Consider the following 25,631-nt stretch of genomic DNA (forward strand, 5'->3'; position numbering starts at 1 on the left):
AGGCAGACCATATAACTTGGATAACTTACATGTATATATTCTGATTGTGATGTAGGAGTGATTATAAAGAAATTGAAGAGCCAAACATCTGAAGATAAGATGTAAGCATTGCTGATTAGTAATAATAACTTTTAATCACAGTAATAAAAATTGCCCAGTAGTGAGAAACGTTCTATTTGGATTGCTTATTGTAGATCATCTCTAGTATATAGATTTTGACAACTTTCTATATTATTTTATACTATTCTTTAAAGCAGATAAGCATGTTTTCGAAGATGTGCCCGAAGCAGTCATTTAATTTGAAAGCATAATGAACTTCCTCTCTAGCCTCCATCACGGTGGTATGGTTTTAACACCTGATCAGGTGACAGATGAGAAAGCATCTCCTTAGTCAAAGCAGAATCTTAGAGCATTAGGGAATGGACTGCTAGGTACTTCAGCAGAGCATTACTCTTGCATCCTATGTCCAGACCAGAGCTGTGCTCAACATTTGAAAAGTTTGAACATATAAACTGACAAGTATCCACCACCACAAGATGGGAAGTGGAATTAGTTCAGAGAGCAAGGAATCAGCCAAAAGGTCAAAAGAACTGGAGAAAAAGCTTCAGGAGGATGCTGAGCGAGATGCAAGAACTGTAAAGCTGCTACTATTAGGTAATTTCTTTTCCATTTTGCTTTCAAGAACCTGACTTTTTTTTCAATTGTGATACATTTACTTTTTTCCAACTTTAATTTCGAGTGTATTATCATATGGGAAATTTATTATAAAAATCTGTTTGGAAACTTAAGGAAAATTTATTTGTACTCTGTCAATATTTAATAATTTTTCTGTTTAGTATTTTATTACATGTTTTTGTTAAGCAAAGAGGCAAATATTTATCAGCTAATTTCTCTGTCAATAATATGATTTACTATTATTAAAATAAAAATCAGATACATTTATTATTTTATTGCACCCTAATCATTTTCTGAATGTCAGCTTTTTAATACTGAAAGCAATCCTTTAGTTACAAGTTATAAAGTTATATTATTTTGTTTAAACAGAAATGTTGAATTGTTTGATGTTGAAGTTAATGTTTGTTATTTACTTGTATAGTTAAAAATCAATTAGTCAAGTTAGAGAATAATGATAAGGTACTTTAAATTATATTAATAATATTACTTAGGCTCCTGAATACTGCCTGCAATATTGCCTGTGCACTTGAAAAACACTCTACTTAAATCCTTTTAGAGCACCTATATATTCATTCAAGTCAGGATTTATGTCTCTTTTATTTTTTTTTCCTTCTCTCAAAACTCAACAGTGTTTTACCTTGACTATAAATTCAATAAATATTCAATTAATTGAAAGAATAAAAATAATCTGTATGCATATTTTTTCTATAAAGCATAAAACATTTTACGTGAAGCATAAAACATTTTACATGCAGTTGTCACTGAAACAGAAATATGTTTTTGAAATAAAAATGATGACCTATATAAAGAATACAAAGCAAGCACTTACTTCTGATTCAATTATGAGTTGTACTTTCTCCTGATTTTGGTTATACACAAAAGGATTTCATTTTATTTCAGAATCGTGCATATTTCACATAACAAATTTCCTCATATTTTAAGTTTTTAAACACTTAAATACTTAATATTAAATGAATTAAATACTTAAACTTATTTAAGTATTCCTTCATTGTGTCTAATTTGCTCCCAGTGGCAAAAGTGTTTCAGAAGCCAACTGTGGGATTCCCAGCACTTGCTTCTTAAAGGAAAGGAAACATCCTTGCCCCTTACACACAGGTTCTGTGCCTGCACACAGGCCCACAGCACTTGTCAGTAACTACCCAGAGGCTGGTGACTTTGAAAGATGTGGGTTAAGTGCTAATGACACCAGGAAATATATGCTTCCTAACACACCATAGAATTCTGTTAGTTTCTGAGCAAGAGTGAAAGTAACATGGACACAAGAAAAGCAAATGAAAGGTAAAAGGGAAAGACAAGCATTCTTACAAATGCATTTTTATATTCCTTTTGTACTAAGATCAATGACATAAGAATGGAGATAAAACGTATTAAAAATCTCCATGTTTAAATAACATTTCAATAGATGTGTGTTTTCAATATACCAATTATCTATTTTTTTTACATATTCTCTTATTTTGTAAAAATACAAATGGAAAGCCAAAACAATGAAAGAGCTAATACCACAATTTAGACTAAGACAAAAACTATTAAACATGCCAAAAGCAATGACTCTTGAGATAAGCATACCAGAGCTGCCAGTCAACTAGAGATTCAGTTGTAATGGAAAAGAACAAGGTAGAAAGGTGGTTTCTAGGGGCTAGGGTGGTTGGGGGGAACAAGGGGAAAGGGAGTTGTTGGTCAAAGGACACAAAATTACAGTTAAATAAGAAGAATAAATTTCAAGAGATCTACTGTTCAGCAAGGTGACTATAGTTAATGATGATATATTGTATTCTTGAAAAATGTAAAGAGAGTAGGTGTTATGTGCACTTACCACAAAAATGATAACTGTGAAGTAATACATTTGTTAATTAGCTAGATTTAACCATTCTACAGTGTATTTTTACTTTAACATATTGTGTTGGACACAACACAAGCATGCAATGTTATTTGTCAATTTAATCAAATTAAAAATGTTCAAAAAGAATATGTATAGATGAATGAAAATACATCACTGAAAATTGAGTCAAAAAGGTTCAATGTAATGATGGACAAAATAAAGATTTTTTTTTTTAAATTTGGAACTGAAAATCAACAGACTACTGATATATACAGGGTTCCAGAATTAGTAAATTTTACAACTCCACAGAGCCATTGACTGGGACCCAACTTATTGTATGCAATGCTATCAAATGAAGAATAAGTCAGAACAATTATTTTTAGACTTAAGTGGTGGTTAGATCAAGAAGAAAGGGCAATATTTATACCAGAAGTACAAAAGAATCATTAGTGGGACTATTACATGTTTTACTCTCCCAAGGTCTTCACAATTTTATACATACAATTTCATCATTAGTAAGTAAAATACTTGGATTTATTTGGTTCCAACACTATGTGCACTAAACTCCTTTGTCACATTTTATTTATACAACATAAATGAAATTCTCTTAAGTTGTTCCTATTTCAATTATATTACAAACATCTGGCTGAGTTTCCCTTTTGGAGTCTATCTGAATTCTACATATGATGATATAATTATCAAATTCATAACAGTCTTATAACAGCTCTACTTCATTCTCATGTTTGGATTGAATTCAAATTCTCGAAACTATAATTTTTGTATTCAATTTGACCTCATTAAGACATTATAAAAGTGCTTAGTTGAACTAAAACAAAACTTTCCACTCTCCCACCTTCAAATCTCCTCACCAGTGAAATCTATTTAATTTTTCCCATCATTGAAACGATGTTCTCATTCATCAGTGTGGTCTGAACGACACTTTTAAGTTTATCAGTGAGTACATGTCACATGGAACTAATCAGTTTAACCTTAGTAGTGACCAGATCCTGAATCAATACCTACATTTACAAAAATAAGAAATCTAAAAAACACTTTTGACAGATTTTTTTTCAGTATGTTGATCTTCATCTAATGAATTTCTAGAAGCTTAAACTCATAACACCAACTTTCCACATTTACCATGTACTGCAAAGCAGATGTAACCATTTGGTATTATCGAACACAAGATTTCACTGAATCTGAAGAGCGGTCAAAGTGCGACTTTACAATTAAAGGATCATCTTGCAGACAGATGCCTTTTTTATTACACCTTTCAGACCTTCAGTAAAACTACAGAACAGATGCCAAATCTGTGTTTTATTTTAGCAAAAAGTAGGCTTTTAGGAAACACTGGAGATGACTCATACATTGCTGAGCACATATGATAACTGCAATCAAGAAAATAATGTCACATTCTTTAAAAAATTCACTTGCAAAGATATTCCAGAAAGAGCACATTTTAATAAGAAAAACAAATTCTAATGGATAAAATATTCTCATTTGTATCTAAGTATGTTTTAAAGTTTTATAAACATTTCATTCAATGGTATTTTTATTCAAACTAATACCTATTATTTAATTGTAAACAATATGGATCATGTTTCCATTTTTCCTTTCTCTTCTCTTTATGCTTATTATATCAAATTTCAGTTTTTTATTTTGCTGCATCAGTTTTGTTTGCTTTTTCTGCAAATTTCCATCACATGGGCTGGTTAGATTTGAAGCCCCATGAAAAGCACAGGAAAAAAAATAGCTTTCTTTTTTCTTCATATTCAAAACACCCTCTGCTACATTTATATATATAATTAACATTTATTCTACAATTTTCACTTTTAGCTAATGTTTTCCAGCATTACCATGGGAAGTTCATCATAGATGTTCTTTTCTTTTAGTTCTAAAACCCTTTATTTTTATTTTTTCTTTGTGCTATATTGTAAGAGTCACACTATTATTATTTTAATGATGTAATCTGAGTTTTACTGTTTTAAACCATTATTCCACTTATCTGGCTTTTAGAAACATGAATAGGGATGGAGTCTAGAGATCAAAAACTACTTCGAAGGTAATATATTTATTGTATTTAACATTTTCAAACTTTTCAAATGGTTTCACTTATTCAACAAATGGATATTCTGGAAGGTATGTAGTAGCAGAATTATGATTTTTGATGCTATCTAAAGGCTTGTCACAAAATAATTAGTAAAATAAAACTTACACAGCAGAATTAGCTAAATAGGTTTAACCATGGAGCAGAATGAGGAGAATACAATTTAATACTAGAACAGAATGTATTTTTAAATTACCTGAGGTAGAAATGGATTTATTAATACCTTCATCAAGTGTAATTCGTTTTGTACTTCCCAGAGTGACCTTAGGCTAGCCACATAAACTCAGAGAAATAATGGATGTCAAAGTATTTTGTAACTTGTAAAGATCTAGACAAACGTGGTTTATTCTTTGGCATAATAGATTCCCAAATATGAAATAAATCAAATGTCAATAAATGTGTATCATTATTCTTCCTTTGTCTTTCTTTTACATGGAACTAAGAGAAGTGAGGACTCAAGACTCAGGTTAAATTAAAGTGATTATTTTTATTCTATGTGTGCTTTTTAATCAGTCTTAATTTTTTTTTAAATTATCCCTAGATATGAATGGGAGAGATTCCAGGAAACCAGAGTTGTTTCTGACTTACTGGTTAGATTACAAGTTCATCAACTCTAAGAAACACTATTTTGAAATTTTATTACACCAACATAGTCCATGCCTATCCATGGATAAGATCAGATAAACACACTCTTTGGAATAATTATATATTAGGATTAACCAATAAGTCCCCTTCTGATCACTGGTAATAAAAGAAGAATCTTCTTAACAACACGTAAAACAAATTCCCAATAATGTTTCCAACTTTTTGTTTTGCTTTATTTATCCAAATTAAAACCATTCTTTCCTTCCTCCAACAATAGTACCTTTTCATTTTAAACATATTTATAAATATTACAAAGTATTTTTATATAGCATAATGGCTACAGTTAATGACATCATATTGCATTCTTGAAAAATGTTGAGAGTGGATAAGTGTTCTCACCACAAAAATAACTACGCAAGGTAATGCATATTAATTAGCTAGATTTAACAATTTCACAATGTATATATATTTCAAAATGCCATGTTGTACACAACAAATACACACCATTTTCTCTGTCAATTTAAATAAACAAATTATTTATTTTATGTTTCTAGAGGTATCCAATCTTTGGGATGCATGAATATTCTTAATGCGGATGTTTAAAACTGCTTCTCAGTGAAGTGGAAAGAAAACTTTAGGCAGAAAAGACCTACTTCGAGAGTTTAAATTTTTCTCCAAAATGCAAGGGACTACAACAACCTGAAAGTTCCAGATATTTACAGTTTACAAAAAAGTTGCCAAATATTTACAATGTTGCATTTATCTATCAGAATGGCCCATGGCAGCATCAAATGGTTTCCAACAAGCAAAAGCACATAGACAAATAATTTGTGTATATTTGACTGATTGTTTTAGATGCATTTATCTCAATTGATCAGCACATCTTAAAAGCAGACTTGTAAGGCACTCACGTAAAAGATGCAAACCATTTAGTAAAACATTCCACGCTTAGCCAAATGATAATATTTGCTAAGGAGGTTGAAAATTCTGGCTTGCTGACAATGATTCTTGCTAATTACAGTTTAACAAGCTCTCTAGTAATATTACAGAACATATTTACATTCGCATATTTTCATTCAAGCATGAATTATTGACTCAAGACAAATATTTTACCTTTAAAAATATTTATGTAAGCAGCACGAGCAGTTAACAAGTTATTTACCTCTCCATACTGTTAGAAAGGAAAGGTAGCAAAACATTTCATAGTGTAAGGATTCCATGATCTGTTTTATATAAAATAAAATATACTTCCATTTAAGGTATTAGACTCAAGTTCAGAATCCATCCCCTATTTATTAGGTTCGTGCAAAAGTAATTGCGGTTTTTGCCATTGCTTTCAATAATTTTCCTCCAAATGCTGGTGTGCAAATACATCAATGTAGAATTTGAACCTAAAGTAGGATTAAAGGTGAAACTGAGTTTAAGAATCCATAAGATATGAAAAAATATCCATTCTGTTTATTACAAGATGGAGTGCTAATAAAAATGGGGAAGTCATGGGTTTGATTCCTGTCTCAGTATTTTATATTTCAATAGAATAAATTAACTACTTAAAATTGTTTTTTAAAGATATCTAGAAATATCACTCTTTGCCGGGCGCAGTGGCTCACGCCTGTAATCCCAGCACTTTGGGAGGCCAAGGCGGGTGGATCACGAGGTCAGGAGATCGAGACCATCCTGGCTAACACGGTGAAACCCTGTCTCTAGTAAAAATATAAAAAGTTAGCCGGGCGCCTGTAGTCCCAGCTACTCGGGAGGCTGAGGCAGGAGAATGGCGTGAACCCCGGAGGCGGAGCTTGCAGTGAGCCGAGATCTCTCCACTGCACTCCAGTCTGGGCACAGAGCGAGACTCCGTCTCAAAAAAAAAACAAAAAACAAAAAACAAACAAACAAACAAAAAACAAAAAACAACACTCTCTAACCAGAATTTTATATTCTATTATCTCTCATAGTTTTCCATATTTAGTGAATTAGTTGTCTGATTTAATCTACTTCCTTTTAAACAGGGCCGGTCATTTCAGCTGTGTTCCTCCTAAAATTCAGGAGTATTTCACCTCCGTAATCCTCTACCTTAATTGACATTCAAACCCTCAACCCTGGAAAATCCCTCAGAGTTCTCCATTTACCATTTTCCTAATACACTTCTCCCAACTGATTTTCTTGAAAGTAATGCTGTTTAACAGCTTTTTCAGCTCTTAGTGCTGATCTAACCCTGATCCCTCTGTAAATTCTTAATTTCCTTCATTCCCAGATGTTGTAGAATAAAACAATGTATCATTTTCAGTCTCCTGGCTGACACATATCATGTTTTAAATTTAGCTGGGCCAATAATTATTTTACTTATTCTTCATTTTCTTCTAAAATGTTCTAAAGGCAGCTGGTCGCACATTTCCAACATCTTTTCATCTTGAATCTCCCCCCAACCACACCCTAGATGATCACTAATATACAAAAAAAAATTATAAATGATCATCTCCAAATCTCACTAAACATTCATGTATTCTCCTATATTTTCACTAGTTTTAAAGAAGCAGTATTCCATTTTCATTTCAGATTAGTTTCAGCCTTTGTGCTATAAATTCTATCACCTTTCATATCTTAAAAATTTTGTTCCATTAATTATTTTTCATTTTGTCATCTTCAAAATTATCTATTGGCTTTTTCTTCATGGCAAATGCAGATGTTTCTCTTCTTTAGCCTAAGAAAATTTGACCTCAACACACCCTTGAATTCACCTTATATAGATATCTTTTACAATGTTTTTATATTGAAATACTTCTCAAAGACTGCTATGCTCACTGCTTCTATTTTCTTATCCTCTTTAGTCTTTCATTAATTGCAATGTAAGTTGTATATATGCTCTCTACTAAAAAATTATCCCTCACAGAGTGCAGATAATGGCCAATTCACAAAATTCACATCTCAATAATTTTTTCTTTCTCTTTTTTTTTTAAAGACAGGGTCTTGTCACCCAGGCTGGAGTGCAGTGGTGCAATCATGTCTCACTGCAGCCCCAACTTCCTGGGCTCAAGTGATCCTCCCACCTCAGCATCCACAGTAGCTGGGACTACAGGCGTGCACCACCACACCTGGCTAATTTTCCTATTTTTTGTAGAGACAGAGTTTCAGCATGTTGCCCAGGCTGATCTCAAACTTCTGGGCTCAAGCGATCTGCCTGTCTCGGCCTCCCAAAGTGCTGGAATTACAGGCATGAGCCTCCACCCCCAGCCATAACTTTTAAACTAAGTCTGAACTAAACAGTCCTCAATTTTATATCCCTGATTCCTCTCTTCATTGAAGCTTGCTTCTTCTTTCCATCTATAAGTGGATTCATCTACCATGGTTTGTTCTTAAACCTTGGTGGGTTTAATCTGTACTCTCTTATACTCTCTTTTGAGGACCTCATAACAGGCCTTAACTGATATGACTCTAAAATTCTTTCTTTTGCTCAATTTGTTGACCCATATTCACAAATTCCTTGTATCTGTCAGTGACCTGGTCACACTTTGGGAGATCTCAAAATAATTTCCCAAGTTTATTTTGCTGCCCGTGTATCTTTATGTTTTCCATGAGGTGCCTTGTTATGTCCTTTCCCGTTATATCCACTTGATATTTCAATCCTCCTTAGCTTTCTTTATGACTATTCCCTCTCCATTGTCCAAAGATCAATGCTGTCACAAGATTTACTTTTAGCTCCATCTCTATTGGCATAAATCTCACATTTTTCTCTTTACTGCTTCTGTTATTGCTTTAATCTATGAGAAAATCTTATGAAATAGATACTACTTTCATGATATAGATAAAGAAAATGACAACTTAAGAATATAGTTTGGTTTCCAAATATCAAATGTTTATTTACAGCCAAGCAAAGCCTTTTATTTGTATGTGTCAGTTTTAAGTGAATGTCTGCATTCTAATTTCTATAAGAACAAAGAACATGTCTGCTTTTGTTCTTTATTGAATTGTGGCACAGGAAAGGATGCATGTATGGTGAATGGAAGAATGACAGAATCAGAATCTAAAATATTCTTGTGATTTGTTCACGGTGGCTAGGACACAGGTATACCTTTGCATGTAGAAATGAGCTAGAAGAAAGTCATTTATATGTTATTGCATAGGAATTTTATTTTGTATCTGTAGTCAATAAGAAGATATTGATAGGTTTTATAACTATGTAACTAAAATGATAATACTTGGCTTTTTTAAAAAAAAAAAACAAAGACTACCCTGGCTATACTATGGCTCAAAGATTTAATGAGGAGGATAAAGGTATGTAGGACAATTAGGAAACTTACTACTGTGCAAATTCTTGATGCAATTCTGAATTAATGCAGAAATTTTAAGTTTGAAAATAAGATTTGAGGAATGTTAGGAGACAAAGTGACAGAACTTGGTGGCAGACTGCATGTGGATGGTAAATGAGAGGAGTGACTGGGGTGGAATTGGTTATGGTTGATTATGTTATTCATTGGTATGTGAAATGCAGGATAAATATGAGGCTGGGGAAAGGGAAAGGGGTAATAATTTAGGATAGTCAAACCTATTTTTTTTTTTTTTAGCAGGACCAAATGGAGATATCTATTAGATCAACATATGGGTCTGAAAATTAGGAGGGATAACTCTAGTAAGAACTACATGCTTGATAAATTCAATCCTCCATTTTCCTTATTTTATATTTGCCTTTGTCCAGATATCATGTGAGTATAGGCAAACCACGTGATTAACCAAGGCCTTTTTAAAAATCGTTGTTGCAATATGTATTTATACTAAAAAATAGCATACATGACTATTCCCACAATTAATGAACACTTAGACAAATATCTATCTACAACAGACTTGTGTGGGAAAAATCATGTAATTCTGTATTCTAGTGTTGTCATTTTTTAGCCTAAAAGGCATGTTAATAAGAAAAGAAAAATGAAATATCTGTTAAAATGCTTCTCAAAATCCAAGAAAGCTCATTTAACATTTTTAAACCACTTTATTTAGGTATGCTTGATATGCAAAAGCTATACATATTTAATGTATGCAACTTGATGAGCTTGGAGATAAGTATACGCCTGTGAAATTGTCCCCACAATCCACACAGCAGACTTCTCCTTCACCTATAGAAGTTGTTTCCTGTCCTCTTATTTATTGTTACTATTATTATAAGAACACTTAACATAAGATCTACCCTCTTAGTGAATTTTTAAGTATCCAGTACATTATTGGTAACTATAGGCACTATATTATCAGATATTTTAAAAATAAGTATAAAATGGAAAGTTGGAATATCTAAATAAAAGATAATTAAAAAGGAAAGATAGTACACAGCTACAATATTCCTTCTCATGAATGAAACATACTTAGTTTGGCTGATGAGGAATTCTACAGATTCATGATGCTTATTTTTTCTGTATCACAGAAATAGGTACTTATAGTCATATAAGTATATCTGACACCATATGTTTACTGATATGACAAACTGAAAATCCACAATATTATTTATATAGTATTCATCTAAAATATTTACATTGAATCTAATCATCAGAGAATACAGATAATTGAATATATTTAAAAAATTGCCTTAGACTTTAGAAAAATGCCAATGTCAACAAAACAAAATAACAAAAATATTACACGGAAAATGTTATAAATTAAAAGAGCTTAAAAAGCATAATGATAAAGTGTGAAACTTGATTGGATCATGAATACAAGAAACAAAAAAGGTATGGGAAACTTTTTTTGAAACAATCAGATAAATTTGAATATGGAGAATATAGTATTAGATAACATTTAGAATTAATATAAATTTTCTTAAGCATGGAAATAGTATTTTGGTTTTGTAGAAAAATTGTCTTATTCTTAGAAGATGCATTCAAAATATTTATGGGTAAAATGTCTAATAAAGATTCAGCAAAACAAAACATAAAACTATGTTCATATATGTATATGTAAATGTATACATGTATATGAGAAAGAAAGCAAACAGGACAAATAATTCAGAAAGGTGAAGGGTATAAAATGCGGGCTTCTATAACACTATATTCTTGAACTTCTGTAAGTTTTTAAATTAATTATCAAAATAAAAAGTTTGGGAAAAATAAACAATGTGTTATTTTTGGCAAAAGAAAATGTACAAATTTATCTGCAAATTTATTCATATTGCTTTATAAGGGAATTCTATCAAACAGTCCATGGGCAGAGCATTTCAAAATTACATACACATTTTTAGAAAATTCTTTTCAATTTATTATTTGACAACTTTGACAACAAAATTTGACAAAGACAATGGCAGGTCAATCATCCTCACAGACATAAATATAAAAACCAAAGCCAAATATTAGCCAACCGATGCCAGCAATACATAAAGTGCAAAAAGAGAAAAGGTTGGGGGGACTTTTGGGGGAAGATGGATTATCCCAACAATGCATGTTTAAAGTACTATTAGAAAATCAATTAACATTATTCACTACATTGTCAAATTAAAAGAGAAAAATCAAAAGAATGTCAGGAGATGCCAAAAAAATAATTAAATAAAACTGCTTATCAATTCCTGATTTAAAAAACACCAATTAAAGTAGAAATAGAAGAGAATTTCCCTAGTCACATAAACTGTAGGTAAAAAAACCTTCAGTAACTATCATACCTAACGGCCAACATTTAGCATTGTTCACTAGAGATAGTGAATAAGGACTTATGATTAATGGGTTTCCTGTTAACAGAACAGACGCTAGAGTATGACACAGTTTCCTGTGCTTGACCTTCTCTTCAATACTCCTATCAGGGATTTGGGTGAAGGTGGATAAAGCAGGCATTTCAAACCTGAGATTCAGTTTGGAAGGATATAGTGACAAAACCAAGTCAGACTTCCAAATAACCTCTACTAGCAGAAATGCTTGCCGCAAATAAGCAAAATGGAATTTAATAAATATCTTTATTGAGGTTCAAAATCAATTAGATACACGTGGTTTGTGGGAGAATCTGTTTGGTAAGAGATGTGAAAAAAAGTAGAAAAACGTTAATTACCACAAGCTCAATGTAGGCAAAAAAAAAAAAAGGGAGGCAAACTAATCACGGTCTTTATTAAGAAAATTACTTATTTATAAACAAGCCCACCAGGAGTGAGGCAGTTCTAGGTGGCAGAATGTCAGTGCTGTTCATAAATCTGGTATCTACAGCATAATTTTCAGTACTGCATTTCAGAAAGACATTGGCTCTCACTGGGGCATGGTTCAGAGGACAAATAATCTAAAAATCATGTCCCACAAGAAAGGAGTAAAGGAGTGGATCATATTATACTTGAAATATTTCTTTAAAACGATATGAGCACATTCTTCAAATAATAGAAAATACTTAGAGCTCACTATATATTAGTGTATGTTCTAGGTAATTTATATTTGTGATCTAATCCTCCCAAGTCTTAGCCCAATTTTATAATAGAGGAAACTGACTTTCAGAGAGACTGAATTTGATCAAGACACTTAGTCACAGTCAGAGATGAGTGCAAGCTCATATCTATTTAGTTCCAAAACATGATGAATCCAGCTATGTGAGGGGCTGTCATGTGGAAAGGGCAGAGAATCTTGATGTCACTCCATAAAAAGGAGAAATAATACATGGAACAAAATTAAGTTGGCTCAAAAGAGACTACCCTAAATATCTTTTATACCAACAGTCTACCTGTGAATGACAAGCTGACACAGCAATGCCAATATGTTTCTGAAAGTACACTGCTTTCAAGGCCAGGTGTAGGGGCTCATACTTGTAATTCCAGCAGTTTGTGAGACAGGCAGGAGGACCGCTTGAGCCCAGGAGGCCAAGGCTGCAGTGAGCCATGGTCATGCTACTGCACTCCAGCCTGGCAACAGAGCCAGATTCTTTCTCAAAACAAACAAATCAACAAAAAAAGTACACTGATCTCATACTAATTTATAAAAAACGCATTTAAAATAATTTCTAAAGTGTTGAAACCATTTTGGTACTTATCAGTGCCTACTTAAACAAGAAAGCGATATGACATAGCTTTAGTAAGAGTCAGAATACATAGTTTCTTTGTTTGAAGACAGATCTGAAACTTTGGATGATTATCATAATCTCTATTGGATTCATTTTTCTCCTGCATAGACTGAAGAGATGTGCATAGCTGGTTGATTTCTAAGGTTTCTTTCTACTACACAATTGTGTAATTTTTAAGACCACCTACAAAAAAAAAATCTTATGTGTGATTACAAGTCACAATGTTGTAATCTCATTTTGCCTGTTTGAACAAGTCATCCGAAATGAGCAATCAAGCCTTGTGTGTGTTCAATTGAAGTTCAGTTACATGTATAAATATTGGCTAGATTTAAAATTGTTTTTAATATTTTCAGATTTAAAAGTGTAGAACAGGATTCCTTACTTATTCTTATTAAAAATAAAATAATTTGTAAGTATGAATTAAGTATAAATTTAAATATTTAATTATTTGTAACATTATCTATTTCAAAGAAACAGATGCATGTCTTGTTAAAATTCTCTTGGTACCCCTTGACCCAGAAACTAATATTAGCGATGACCACAATTTGGAAGGAAGAGATTATTTCAGGACACCATTAGCGTATGTGAACATGCTGTTATAATGTCTATATTTGGCTCTGTAACATGATCTAATCTCACAAGACTGAAATGACTATTGTGAACTATGACCTAGAATCATTGTGAGAATGGGGCTCAATAATTTATTTTTGAAATAACTTTGCAATAGAGTTCCAAATAATAAATGAGATTTTAAGTAGATAGGCTTTTCTTTAGGAATTTTCCTCTTAATGCTGTAATTGACTATACTGGACCTTTACATAGAAGACTGAAGTCACTACATAAAGCAAGGATGGTACAGACACCTTTTTAAAGAGTTTCAAGGGAAAATATTAACTTTTAATATGTAGTTTCATTTAAAAGTACATGCCATTTTTTAAAAAGTGATTGATTATTCCGCTTACCTTAAACACAACATGAATTACCAGCTAAGTTACAAATAATTGTTATACAATAACATACCCTGTTAGCCTTAGAAATACTTTTGGAAATGCCACAACTTAGTGTTATCTGTATGATTACCAAATGGCCATATTTATGAAGCAAAGAAGACCATTCTGAATGTACATTAACTGACATAGTCTAAAAGTCACTGTTTTCACAAATTTATAGATTTTAAACTAGTCAATAATATACAGTGAATAAAATAAAATTCGGTTGTAATTTTTTAATCTGTCCAAAAGTGGTTCTTAATCAATAAAATATTTCTCTATAATACATATGCTGATACAATTCTGGAAAATCATTGACACACTTTTTCTCATTAGGCTCAATATCTCAAGATAGACAATTCATTTAAAAGAAAGTGTTCTAAATTATTTTCCCTTCATTGTAGAAATTATATCATCCTTTAAATAAATTTAACTGACATTCAGAAATGAGACTTTTTTCTCATTTCTAGTTGAATACTTTGGTTGAACAAAATACAACATTAAATATACCTGCATGAGCAAGTACTGCAATTCCTACTAAGCCCATTGACTTTTCTTCCACATCCCCACTGCTCTGTAATTTAAGACAGTGTGTGTGTGTATATATATATGTGTGTATACGTATATACATATATGTGTGTATACATATATACATATGTGTGCATACTTATATACGTGTGTACATATATACATATGTGTGTACGTATATACATATGTGTGTATATGTATATATATGTGGGTGTATATGTATATACATATGTGTGTATATGTATATACATATGTGTGTATATGTATACACGTGTGTATATATGTATATACGTGTGTATATATGTATATATGTATGTGTGTATATATGTATATACGTATGTGTGTATATATGTATATACGTATGTGTGTATATGTATATACGTATGTGTGTATATGTATATACGTATGTGTGTATATGTATATGTATATACGTATGTGTGTATATGTATATACGTATGTGTGTATATGTATATACGTATGTGTGCATATGTATATGTATATACGTATGTGTGTATATAGAGAGAGAGAAATAAGATATTCTGATATTCTGTCATTTGTACAGGATGATGCTAGAATTTCTAATACTCAGTTCTATTGTTAGAGATTTTAAAACAAAACCTATCAAGAACAGTTTTAAAATATTATTGGATGACTTTTTTTTCCCCAAAGTGATGCACTTCCTACAGCAAAATAGTGAATTATTTAAAGACAGCAAACCAGACTATTGTGCAAAGCTCATTCATTTTTGAATGAGTTGTCACTCTCACAAACAAATAATTCTCAGCCATGCAAAATGACCGGGTCAGTTGTCTTCGGAAAATGGGCAAGGTGATTTTATTTTATTCTCAACTGTTTCATTCTTGGGCATTACAGCCTCTAGTAAATGAGATGGTTATGCCCAATCTGTCAGTTTGTGTTTGATTATGTAAAGAAATTTTAGCAAGTTACTTTGATTTTTGCATCTATCAACTTTGTTGTCACATTTCACTACCAGTGGTGGAGAGCCAACTAGCATAAAATCACAGAGAGGTATGTTCTCGAGGTTTTCCCAAGGGAAAGAATCTATATATCATCACCAGAAAATGAAACATTATTTCCCACAGCTTTACCACTCTTATTTCCTCAGTATCACATAAGGTGGACAGCTGTTTCAGACAACTGCAGAAACTAGATATATTTACATATGGCTATAACCAAAAAAAAAAAAAAGTTGTCCTGAATAGAATTAAATTTAGATGTAGCTATATCTATTCATCGAGGCTTAAGAAAACATTATAAATCACGCAGAAACATTTCAGTGAGGAAAAAATGATGCACAGTACAAAGGACAAAATCTAATTTCTGAAGTATGAGTCAAGGAATTCATTTGTTTTATTGAGATTCTACTGAGTTAGGCACTGTTTTAGGTGCTTTGGCTAAATCAGTGAACGAAGCAGATAAAGATTCTTTGCAATGTGAAATTTACTTTGCAGTGATGAAAGGAACATTTTAAAATAATATATGAATTATTCCTAAGCATGTAGAAGAAGACAAGTGTTAGGAGAAAAGTGTTAGGAAAGAAGTGAAGGTAGAATAGAGAAATGAAGACTGAGTGGGTCAGAGTCAAATTAGAAATTTAAATAGGGTGGGTTGGGTGCAGTGGCTCATGCCTATAATCCCAGCACTTCGGGAGGCCGAGGCAGGCAGATCACTTGATGCCAAGAGTTCGAGACTAGCCTGACCAAAATGGTGAAACTCTGTCTCTACTAAAAATACAAAAATTAACTGGGCATGATGGCGCATGCCTGTAATCCCAGCTACTCAGGAGGCTGAGGCAGGAGAATCGCTTGAACCCAGGAGGCAAAAGTTGCAGTGAGCCGAGATCTTGCCACTGCACTCCAGCCTGGGTGACAGAGCGAGATTCCATCTCAAAAAGAAAGACTCTTCGGGATGTTGGCCTAGGCAAAGAATTTGTGACTAAGACTTCAAAAGCAAATGTAACAAAAACAAAAATAGGCCAATGGGACAAACGAAAACCTCTGCACAGAAAAAGAAATAATCAACACAGTAAACAGACACCTAAAGAATGGGATAAAACATTTGCAAGCTATGCATCAAACAAAGGACTAATACCCAGAATCTGCAAGGAATTCAAACAACTCAATGAGATAAAAGCAAATAGCCCCATCAAAAAGTGGGCAAAGGACATGACCAGACATTTTTCAAAGAAGACATACAAATGGCTAACAATCATGTAAGAAAATGTTCACTACAACTAATTGTCAGAGAAATGTAAATTAAAACTACAGTGAAGGCCGGGTGCAGTGGTTCACACCTGTAATCCTGCACTTTGGGAAGCTGAGGCGGGCAGATCACGAGATCAGCAGATCGAGACCATCCTGGCCAACATGGTGAAACCTGTCTCTACTAAAATACAAAACATTAACCAGGCATGGTGGCACGCGCCTGTAATCCCAGGTACTCGGGAGGCTAAGGCATGAGAATCGCTTGAACCCAGGAGGCGGAGGTCGCAGTGAGCTGAGATCACGCCACTGCACTCCAGCCTGGTGACAGAGTGGGACTGGATCTCAAAAAAAAAAAACAAAAACAAACAAACAAAACTACAGTGAGAGACCACCTTACACCAGGTCAAAATGGCTATTATTAAAAAGTCAAAAAACAACAGATACTGGCAGGGATGTGGAGAAAAGGGAACACTTATACAATGTTGGTGGCATGTATGGAAATAGTATGGATATTTCTCCTCTATGGAAATAGTATGGATATTTCTCCGAGTTAAAAATAGGACTACCATTTGATCCACCAATCCCACTACTGCATATGTACCCAAAGAAAAACATATTATTTTTAAAAGGCACTTGCACTTGTATGTTTACTGCAGCACTATTTAAAATAGCAAAGTCATGGAATCAACCTAAGTGTCCATCAATGGAAAATTGGACAGAGAAAATCTGATATATATAATTGAATACTACTCAACCATTAAAAAAAAAAAAGCAAAATCATGTCTTTGATGTCTTTGGCAGTGAATGGATGGAACTGGAGACCACTATCTTAAACAATTCAGAAACAGAAAGTCAAATACCACATGTTCTCACTTATAAGTGGGAGCTAAACAGTGCACACACACGGACATACAGAATAGAATAATAGACACTGGAGACTCGCAAAAGTGGGACTTGCAAGAAAGGGTGGTGAGGAATGAAAAAAATTACCTGTTGGGTACAATGTACACTATTCAGATGATGGGTCAACTAAAAGACCAGACTTCACCACTATGCAGTTTATCCATGTAACAAAACTGCACTTGTACCCCCTAAACCTATGAAAGAAAAATTAAGGATTATCCATGAAAAGTGATAATTAGTTTTTAATATTTATTCAAATTTGGTGTATCAGTTAATAATATTCCTCTTTTTATGTTGCAGGAGCAGGAGAATCTGGGAAAAGTACTATTGTTAAACAAATGAAGTAGGTATACATCTGTCTCAAGTGTTTAATATTTGATGTCTGTCCATGTATTTGACTATTCTTAAAATACATGCTTTTGTAAACGCTGATTGACAATCTTTTCTAAATCATAGATCATAGCAGAGTGGTCATAGTTCCTGTGCAAATATACCTTGTATCCTTTAGCAGAAAGTGTAGCAGATGAATAATATTATAATTTCCATTTTTTAAAATGTGCTTCTCAATAAGACAAATGCTTAAAGCATTATATTTTAGTTATATTCATCTGGGGATATCAAGGGCTTTATAATCTGATCATTAACGGTAAATATTTTAAAATATGTCAATCAATCATATATTTGATTTTTTGAGGAAACAATATTTTTAATCTCGTTGGCATTTTGCCTACCTGGGAATAAAATGCTTAATTACTATCATGAATTTTGATGTATTTTTGCATTTGTTTTCTCCACTTTTTCCTTTTTATAATGAAATAACTAGACCTGAATTCCTTAATAAGGAAATAATGAAAAAAGAATGCAGTGTCTACCTGAATAAAATGGTAATTGATAAGTAAAGGTAAATGGGTGAAACCTCATGACTTTGTTACTGCTAGAGAATTTTAAAGGATAATTGTAGCTAAAAAGAAGTAAAAGAAGAAGCAGAAGAAACAGAAGCAGCAGCAACAGCAGCAGGAAGAGAAGGAGGAGGAGGAAAGAGGAGGAGGAGGAAAGAGGAGGATGAAGAGGAGGACCATTTTTGAGCGTATTTTTAAATTATATGTTAAAGGATCTTGTTCTTTGGGACATATTTTATGAGGGAGTGATGCCTGCCAGTCAATAACGAAATTGACTTCAATATAAGCCACTGTTTTCCTTTTATGTGATAATGTCATGTAAGTTTTATATCAACCAATATTTAAGCTTCACTTATCTGCAACCAAACATCTGATCTTTCCTACTGTCTCTGAAGAACAGAGCTCCTTTATTCTGTTCCCTGGGATTGTATCATTTTTGAGTTTTTAGGACCATCCTTGCAACTAAGTCATCTGGCATTCATTTACAACATTTCCACAGTATCTGCCTGCTCTTGTCTCCCAGGCTATGATCATGCTTGAACCTCTCTTTTTTCATTTCTCCATTCTCTGTGAGCTTAAATAAAGAAAAAAAAAAGACCAATTATTTGGCTATGTAAAAATTAAAACTTTTAAATATAGTAAACCATAAATAAAATTAAACCAAAATTAGAGAACTAGAAAAAATTTATAATAAATATGATAAATAATTGGTGACTAGTATATAAAGGCCCATAGATTGCTAAGTAAAACAATAAGCTTCCCAATATACATAAATGGGGATAGGCTATGAATAGAGTATAGAAATGACAAAATTCAATAGATAATGTATTTTAGTGTAACCTTATTATAAAAGTTAAAAATCAGATCACTAATGAGGTAATTTTTCATTGTAGTAAATTGACATACAATAATAAAAAAAATTACCCACTAATAATGAGATTTTGAGAAATGGATATTTTTAATTGCTATTTGTAAAATTATATATTACAGAGAATTTATAAAAATAATATCTTTAATATACATAGTAAGCTGGGAAAATTATAATTATTGATCTAAATATGTTTCTGAGAATTGTCAAAAATAATAAAATATGCATAAGCATGAAAATAAAATAATTCAAAAATATAAAATATAAAAGCCTGTATTAAAGGCTTATATCACTATTTAAGATAATGAAATATGGGATAGAATAAAGTGCCAGAAATTAAAATAAAACGTAAGCAATTAGGCTGCAAAGTTACAGGACTATTCATTCTTCAATTGCAATATTATATAACTATTACAAATCATGTATTAATCTCATGTATATGAGAAGATTTTAATATGAGGAAATGCTATGTTTACTAAAAAAAGCAGGTTACAAAATTGCATTAACATTTTATTTTTTATTTTATTTATTTATTTATTTATTTGAGAAAGGGTCTCGCTCTGTCACCTAGGCTGGAGTGCAGTGGCACAATCTTGGCTCACTGCAACCTCCACCTCTCAGGTTCAAGCAATTCTCCTGCCTCAGCCTTCTGAGTAGCTGCGATTTTACAGGCACCTGCCACCATGCCCAGCTAATTTTTTTTTTTTTTGGTATTTTTAGTAGAGTTGGGGTTTCACCACATTGGCCAGGCTGGTCTCAAACTCCTGACCTCAAGTGATCCGCCTGCTTCGGCCTTCCAAAGTGCTGGGATTACAGGCATGAGCCACTGTGCCCAGTGCATGAACATTTTAATCTTAAGTATGATCAAATAGATAATTTTTTTTAAATGAAAGAGCATATACCAGTATTCAAATAAATTTTCTCTCAATAGTGGAATTTAAAGTTCAAAGCAACTTTGCTTTTTAATATTGTTAGGCTTTTCACATTTTCTACAATGAGCACTTCTTTTATTATTTAAAAAGAGCAAGTTTCCTTGTTCTGCTTTATCTTTCCTTTTCTCAGTAGAATTTCTGTAAAAAATAATCAAAATTAGCTCTCTTTACTTTCCACTTTCAGCCATTTTCATCACACTTTTGCCTCTGGTAAGTTGCAGAAGTTGCCCTTATGAAGATTATTTATTATGTCATCTTCGAATAGCCATTTTATTTGAAGTCTCCTTAAGTCCTTATATTAATTCCAGATGACATCACTTTTCCCACTTAAAACTTTTCTTCAGCTTCTAGAACTGTTTCCCAGTTCGTCTATCTCCTTTATTCTTCTAACTCTATCTCTGACTACATTTAAAATGTTAGTGTCTCTATTGTACCAGGAGACGCTGGCACTTCTCTACTTACTCTGCACCTTCATCAAATGAAAACTGCTAGAGTTCTATGACTTCCACCAGAATCTTCAAGCTGACTGTTTCAGAATATTTCTTTCAAACTCACACACTTTGTCTAAACTAGACAGCCAGATACATCTACTGCTATATTCTCTGGCTAGGTCCAAATCAGAATAAACATTAAACTTATCTCCCATCTGGCCTCTATCGCCCTAAAATTAATTACAACAACGCCAGCCTACAACGCAATAAATCTCAGCGTCATTATGCTAAGCCTTCACCCTTTTACCAAGTCATGCCACATCTACACAATTTGTCTCCAAACATGTAATTGATCTCCATTGGTCATCATTTCTGACCTAGATTAATTCAGTATCTTCCTAAGGAGCTTCTACCTCCCTTCTCTTCCCTTCATTGCATTATCCACACTGCCATGAACTGATCCGTTTAAAGCTGACTGTATCTCCTGAATTCAACTCTTCACCCTTGCTGTCAAGATCAATCTCCTTGCCATGGCACACAAGACACTGGAGCCCAGTTCTTGCCGATATCTTTATCCTCCTGTCCTATAATTTCTCCCCTCCTACTTCCTGTTTCACTAATGCTGACCTTTTATAAGTCTGTAGACTAACACACTATAGAAGGCTGAGCATCATGGCTAAGATCATGGACTGTACATCAGATTGTGTTTGTGGCCCAGCTGTATCACAAACTAACTGAATAAGTTGGGGGTATTTGCTTAATTTATCTATGCTGACATTTCTTACTTATAAAATGTAGATCATAATTGTATCTACTTTAAAGGGCTTATTGTAAGAAATAAGAAGGTAAGACAGATGAAGCGCTTACAACAGTGCTTGGCACATATTGAACACTTGAAAATTGTGAGCATCTATTTGCTCATACTGATCTTTCTTCCTACAATGATTCTCTCTCCTTTTGACCATCTAGGAATAACTATCCTTGAACAATCAGCTGATTATCACTGCTTCCGGGATGTCTTCTTTGATACTTTACACCCACTCCGAGTAGAGTTTATCACTTTTTCTTTTCTATAGCATCTTACTATATGCAGAGTTTGTTCCTATGCATTATCATAATGTTCAAAAATCTCTTTATATGCTCTGCCTTCTTACAACTCAGTACTCTTCAACAGAACTTTGTGTGATGATAGGAAAGTTCTCTATCTTGCCTTGAAATATGGCAGCTGCTAGCCACATGTGGCTTTAGTAGCCACTTGAATTGTTGATAGTGTGATTGAGAAACTAAATTTTTAATTTTATTTAGTTTTAATTAATCATCTAGTGACTAATGTATTATACAGAGGAGCTCCAGTTTATGGTTTTGGGAAGGAGAGACTTGTATAATGTATTTCTTTAACACATAACACAGTATGTCACAGAAAATGCACAGTAAAAGCTTATTAATTTCAACAGACCTCAGAACCAACTTTGCAGTTGGAGTGCTCTATCTCAAAGAAATTTATATATGCAGCTCCTGGAAAAATGATGTTGTTTAAAGTCCCACTTCAATTGGACATTTTAACATCTGTTTTTATCATTTTTCTTTGTGATAAATGTTTATTCATCTTCTCATAGTAATCAGAACTTGTTTCATGAAGATAACCTAAGTGCCTCATGTTTATTCACAGTTGCCATTTTAGTAAGTAAAATAATTTTCCAAGTTTAATTTGACAGAAAACTGGGATTTCTTTAATAAACTTATTCTTGATCTATCCATAAAGACATTTTACTGCATTTTTTCTACAGCCTTTGTCTATTTTATTTACTTATTTAAGTTATTTAATGGTTTAATGCAGCAAGACAAACATGACCATGTTTAAAATAGAAGTTCAGCAATGATTTGTAATCAAATATAAAAAACAACAAATAACAAATATACGCCCTGCCTTTACTCCTTTCAGTTCAGATTTCTTGTATATGAAGGTTCTAGTATCTTCAAAGACATTAAAGAGGCGTTTATGCTCTTTCCCCCCATGCTAAAGCCTTTATACGTGTAGACACAATATAAATCTTTAGTAATGTGACATCCAAAAAGACGCCTAATGAATACAAAGCACTTCAAGACAATAAGAAAAAATAATAGAATGGAACAAAAAAAATATACAATAAAGATGCAAAAATATGTAACTGGCACATCTAACGATTTTAGCTTTTGATACGTAAATCTATTTTAAGCTATTATTCCAAAACTACTAGTAAAATCTTGAGTTTGGCTGAATGAGTGGAAGGTAGAGAAGAGTTCAGCCAAATAAAATGTCAGGCATTTCAACTTTTATAACTCAGTGGCACATACACAGATGGAGAACTGACAAGAAATTTAACAAGGCAATTACCTGTACTAAAAAAGATGCCTTTGTTAATGCTGTAAATAGAAAGCAGGCACTCCTATTTTTCAGCATGATAGGAAAAGTCATGAATGTTCTGAATGACTTCACTTCCTCTAGACATCAGGTTGTAAACACAAGGCCAAGTTTCAAAACTCTGTATATATCTTTGTCCTGGGAATCTAGAAATTTTTCTCTTAAAAAAAATAGACTTTCTAAGTATAATGCTTATGATTTACCCATTTTAAAAAAGTATTTTTAAATAACAAATCCTAAGTCTTTTCATATTTATCATGGGTAGCCCAGAAAGAAAATACTGTATAAATGACAATGATAATAAAAGTCCGAAGGCATAAAATTGTTTAGAGTTAGCATATACATATGGTCAAAATTCCTTTTTAATGAATATATACTGTAATTTTATTCAAGCAACTTAGTTTTATGTGCTCTAGTGTTACAATCAATTATTCAACTCACAGAAACTTTTCATGTTTAAATTATAGGATCATCCATAAGAATGGTTACAGTGAGCAAGAATGCATGGAGTTCAAAGCAGTAATTTACAGTAATACATTGCAATCCATCCTAGCTATTGTGAAAGCCATGACTACCCTTGGAATTGATTATGTAAATCCCAGAAGTGCAGTAAGTATGCAAATAATGACAGCTGTATGTCCTGCAATAGAGTTTGAGCCATAAAATAAGAGCACTTAATAAGTTCATAGTATTAATCTATACCCAAAATTTAAAAATATGAAACATGAATTTTGAAACATTAATTCTGTTTTGTGTAAGATTTCTTATTTTCCTTGAAGTGAAACTTTTTTACTGTATACTATAATACTATTCAACATTAGTTGTTTTTCTGAGGATTAAACTTAATATCAAATAATACACCATAACAAATAAAAATATTGCTTATGATCGCTAAATACAAAAGAATTTATGGCATAAATACAATTTGCAATATCTCTACATTAATTTTTTTAGTTATGTCATTTCAAAGAGACTAAAAATGTTCAATAACATAACAATTATAATTAATGTTTGATGATGATTACAAGGTCTGTGTGGCTACAGGGAAATGATTACTTTATAATGCTAAGTTTTTTTAAAAAAAGAATTCGAATTGTAGGAGTAAGCAAATGTCTGTATATTAAGTATATTCAAGTAGTCATAGTTCCGTTTGTAAGGTAGCAACCAAATTATTTTCTCCCTACTTTATATTTTGCTATCTAAGTATTTTACATTAAATTATATTTGAAATCCACTTACTTTAAAAGTTTATAGGCAAACATATAAAATTATTTGGCAAATGAAACTTACAGTATTATCCAAAGAACCATAGTTGACCCCATCCAAAAAAAAGAGTAACTGAGTAGAATCCACAAGAAGAACTCACCCATTTCCATATGTCCCCTCCAGGAGCAGCTGGGCATCTGGTTACCTCCAGAGGATGCCAGTTGAATGCCTACCAACGTAATTCTTGGAAACCTTGCTATAGAAACAATAAAAATAGAGAGCAAAAGCATAGTAAGGATAAAGAAAGAGGAGTCATTTGAACTGCCTCACCCAGCTTAGTGGACCTTTTAAATAACCACTGGATCTTGTAAATGACCGCTAGAAATCATTACAATTAAAACAACAACAAAAAAGCCTTTTCTGTGCTCTTAATGTAAAGAAAGGGGAAAGCCCCCTTTTTCCTGTCACTTTTCTTCAAAGAACAAGGAAATGCTAAGTATGGCCTTCAGGCAGATAGTTTATAAAGCAAGGAGTCAGGTATTTTACTGATTCCCATTTCTAGCTTTCTCCACAGTTTGCTCCAATCTATCTCTCTGGCTACAGTTTCCCTCTCATGTGTAAAAGGGGAACTTGGAGGAGTCGAACTCCATGATCCTTTTATTCTTTATCTCTCTATGACTTAGTGATCATGTTCTTATGTAAGTATAGTTCAGTTATGGATCTGACCTTGGCTTTTCCTAAGAACATAGGATTTTAAATTGGCTCTTAAGAAACAACATAGTATACCCACCTTAATTTAAAAAAACAAGGCTCAAAGATTAGTTGGTTTACATTAAGTAGCTCGAGTTTATGGCAAAATCCACTTCTCCTTCATTCCATTATAGTGCTTTTTGCTATTAAAGGATTTAATTATTAGAAATATTTATTTTTTTCTCTTAGGCAATAATAGTTACAAAAATAGATGTACCCTCTGAATTCCTTTGAGAATGATTTAATGATGTTTAAATTTGTAGATGCAATACGGTATTCCATGCATTTGTG

The 25,631-nt window shown here is 32.7% G+C and overlaps 1 protein-coding gene across 1 annotated transcript in view; it reads left to right on the top strand.

Annotated features, from left to right (window-relative positions):
• The first annotated feature begins 398 nt into the window (after positions 1 to 398).
• The window catches only part of GNAT3 (G protein subunit alpha transducin 3), a 51,733-nt gene continuing 26,500 nt past the window's right edge, over positions 399 to 25,631 (top strand). Inside the window, exons 1-3 of the mRNA XM_054494806.1 lie at positions 399 to 654; positions 18,154 to 18,196; positions 23,852 to 23,993. Coding sequence (XP_054350781.1) covers positions 537 to 654; positions 18,154 to 18,196; positions 23,852 to 23,993 — 303 coding nt within the window. The 5' untranslated portion in view covers positions 399 to 536. The remainder of the gene's footprint in view (positions 655 to 18,153; positions 18,197 to 23,851; positions 23,994 to 25,631) is intronic.

The sequence above is a fragment of the Pongo pygmaeus genome, chromosome 6 (assembly GCF_028885625.2).
Source record: "Pongo pygmaeus isolate AG05252 chromosome 6, NHGRI_mPonPyg2-v2.0_pri, whole genome shotgun sequence".
Lineage (NCBI taxonomy): Eukaryota > Metazoa > Chordata > Mammalia > Primates > Hominidae > Pongo > Pongo pygmaeus.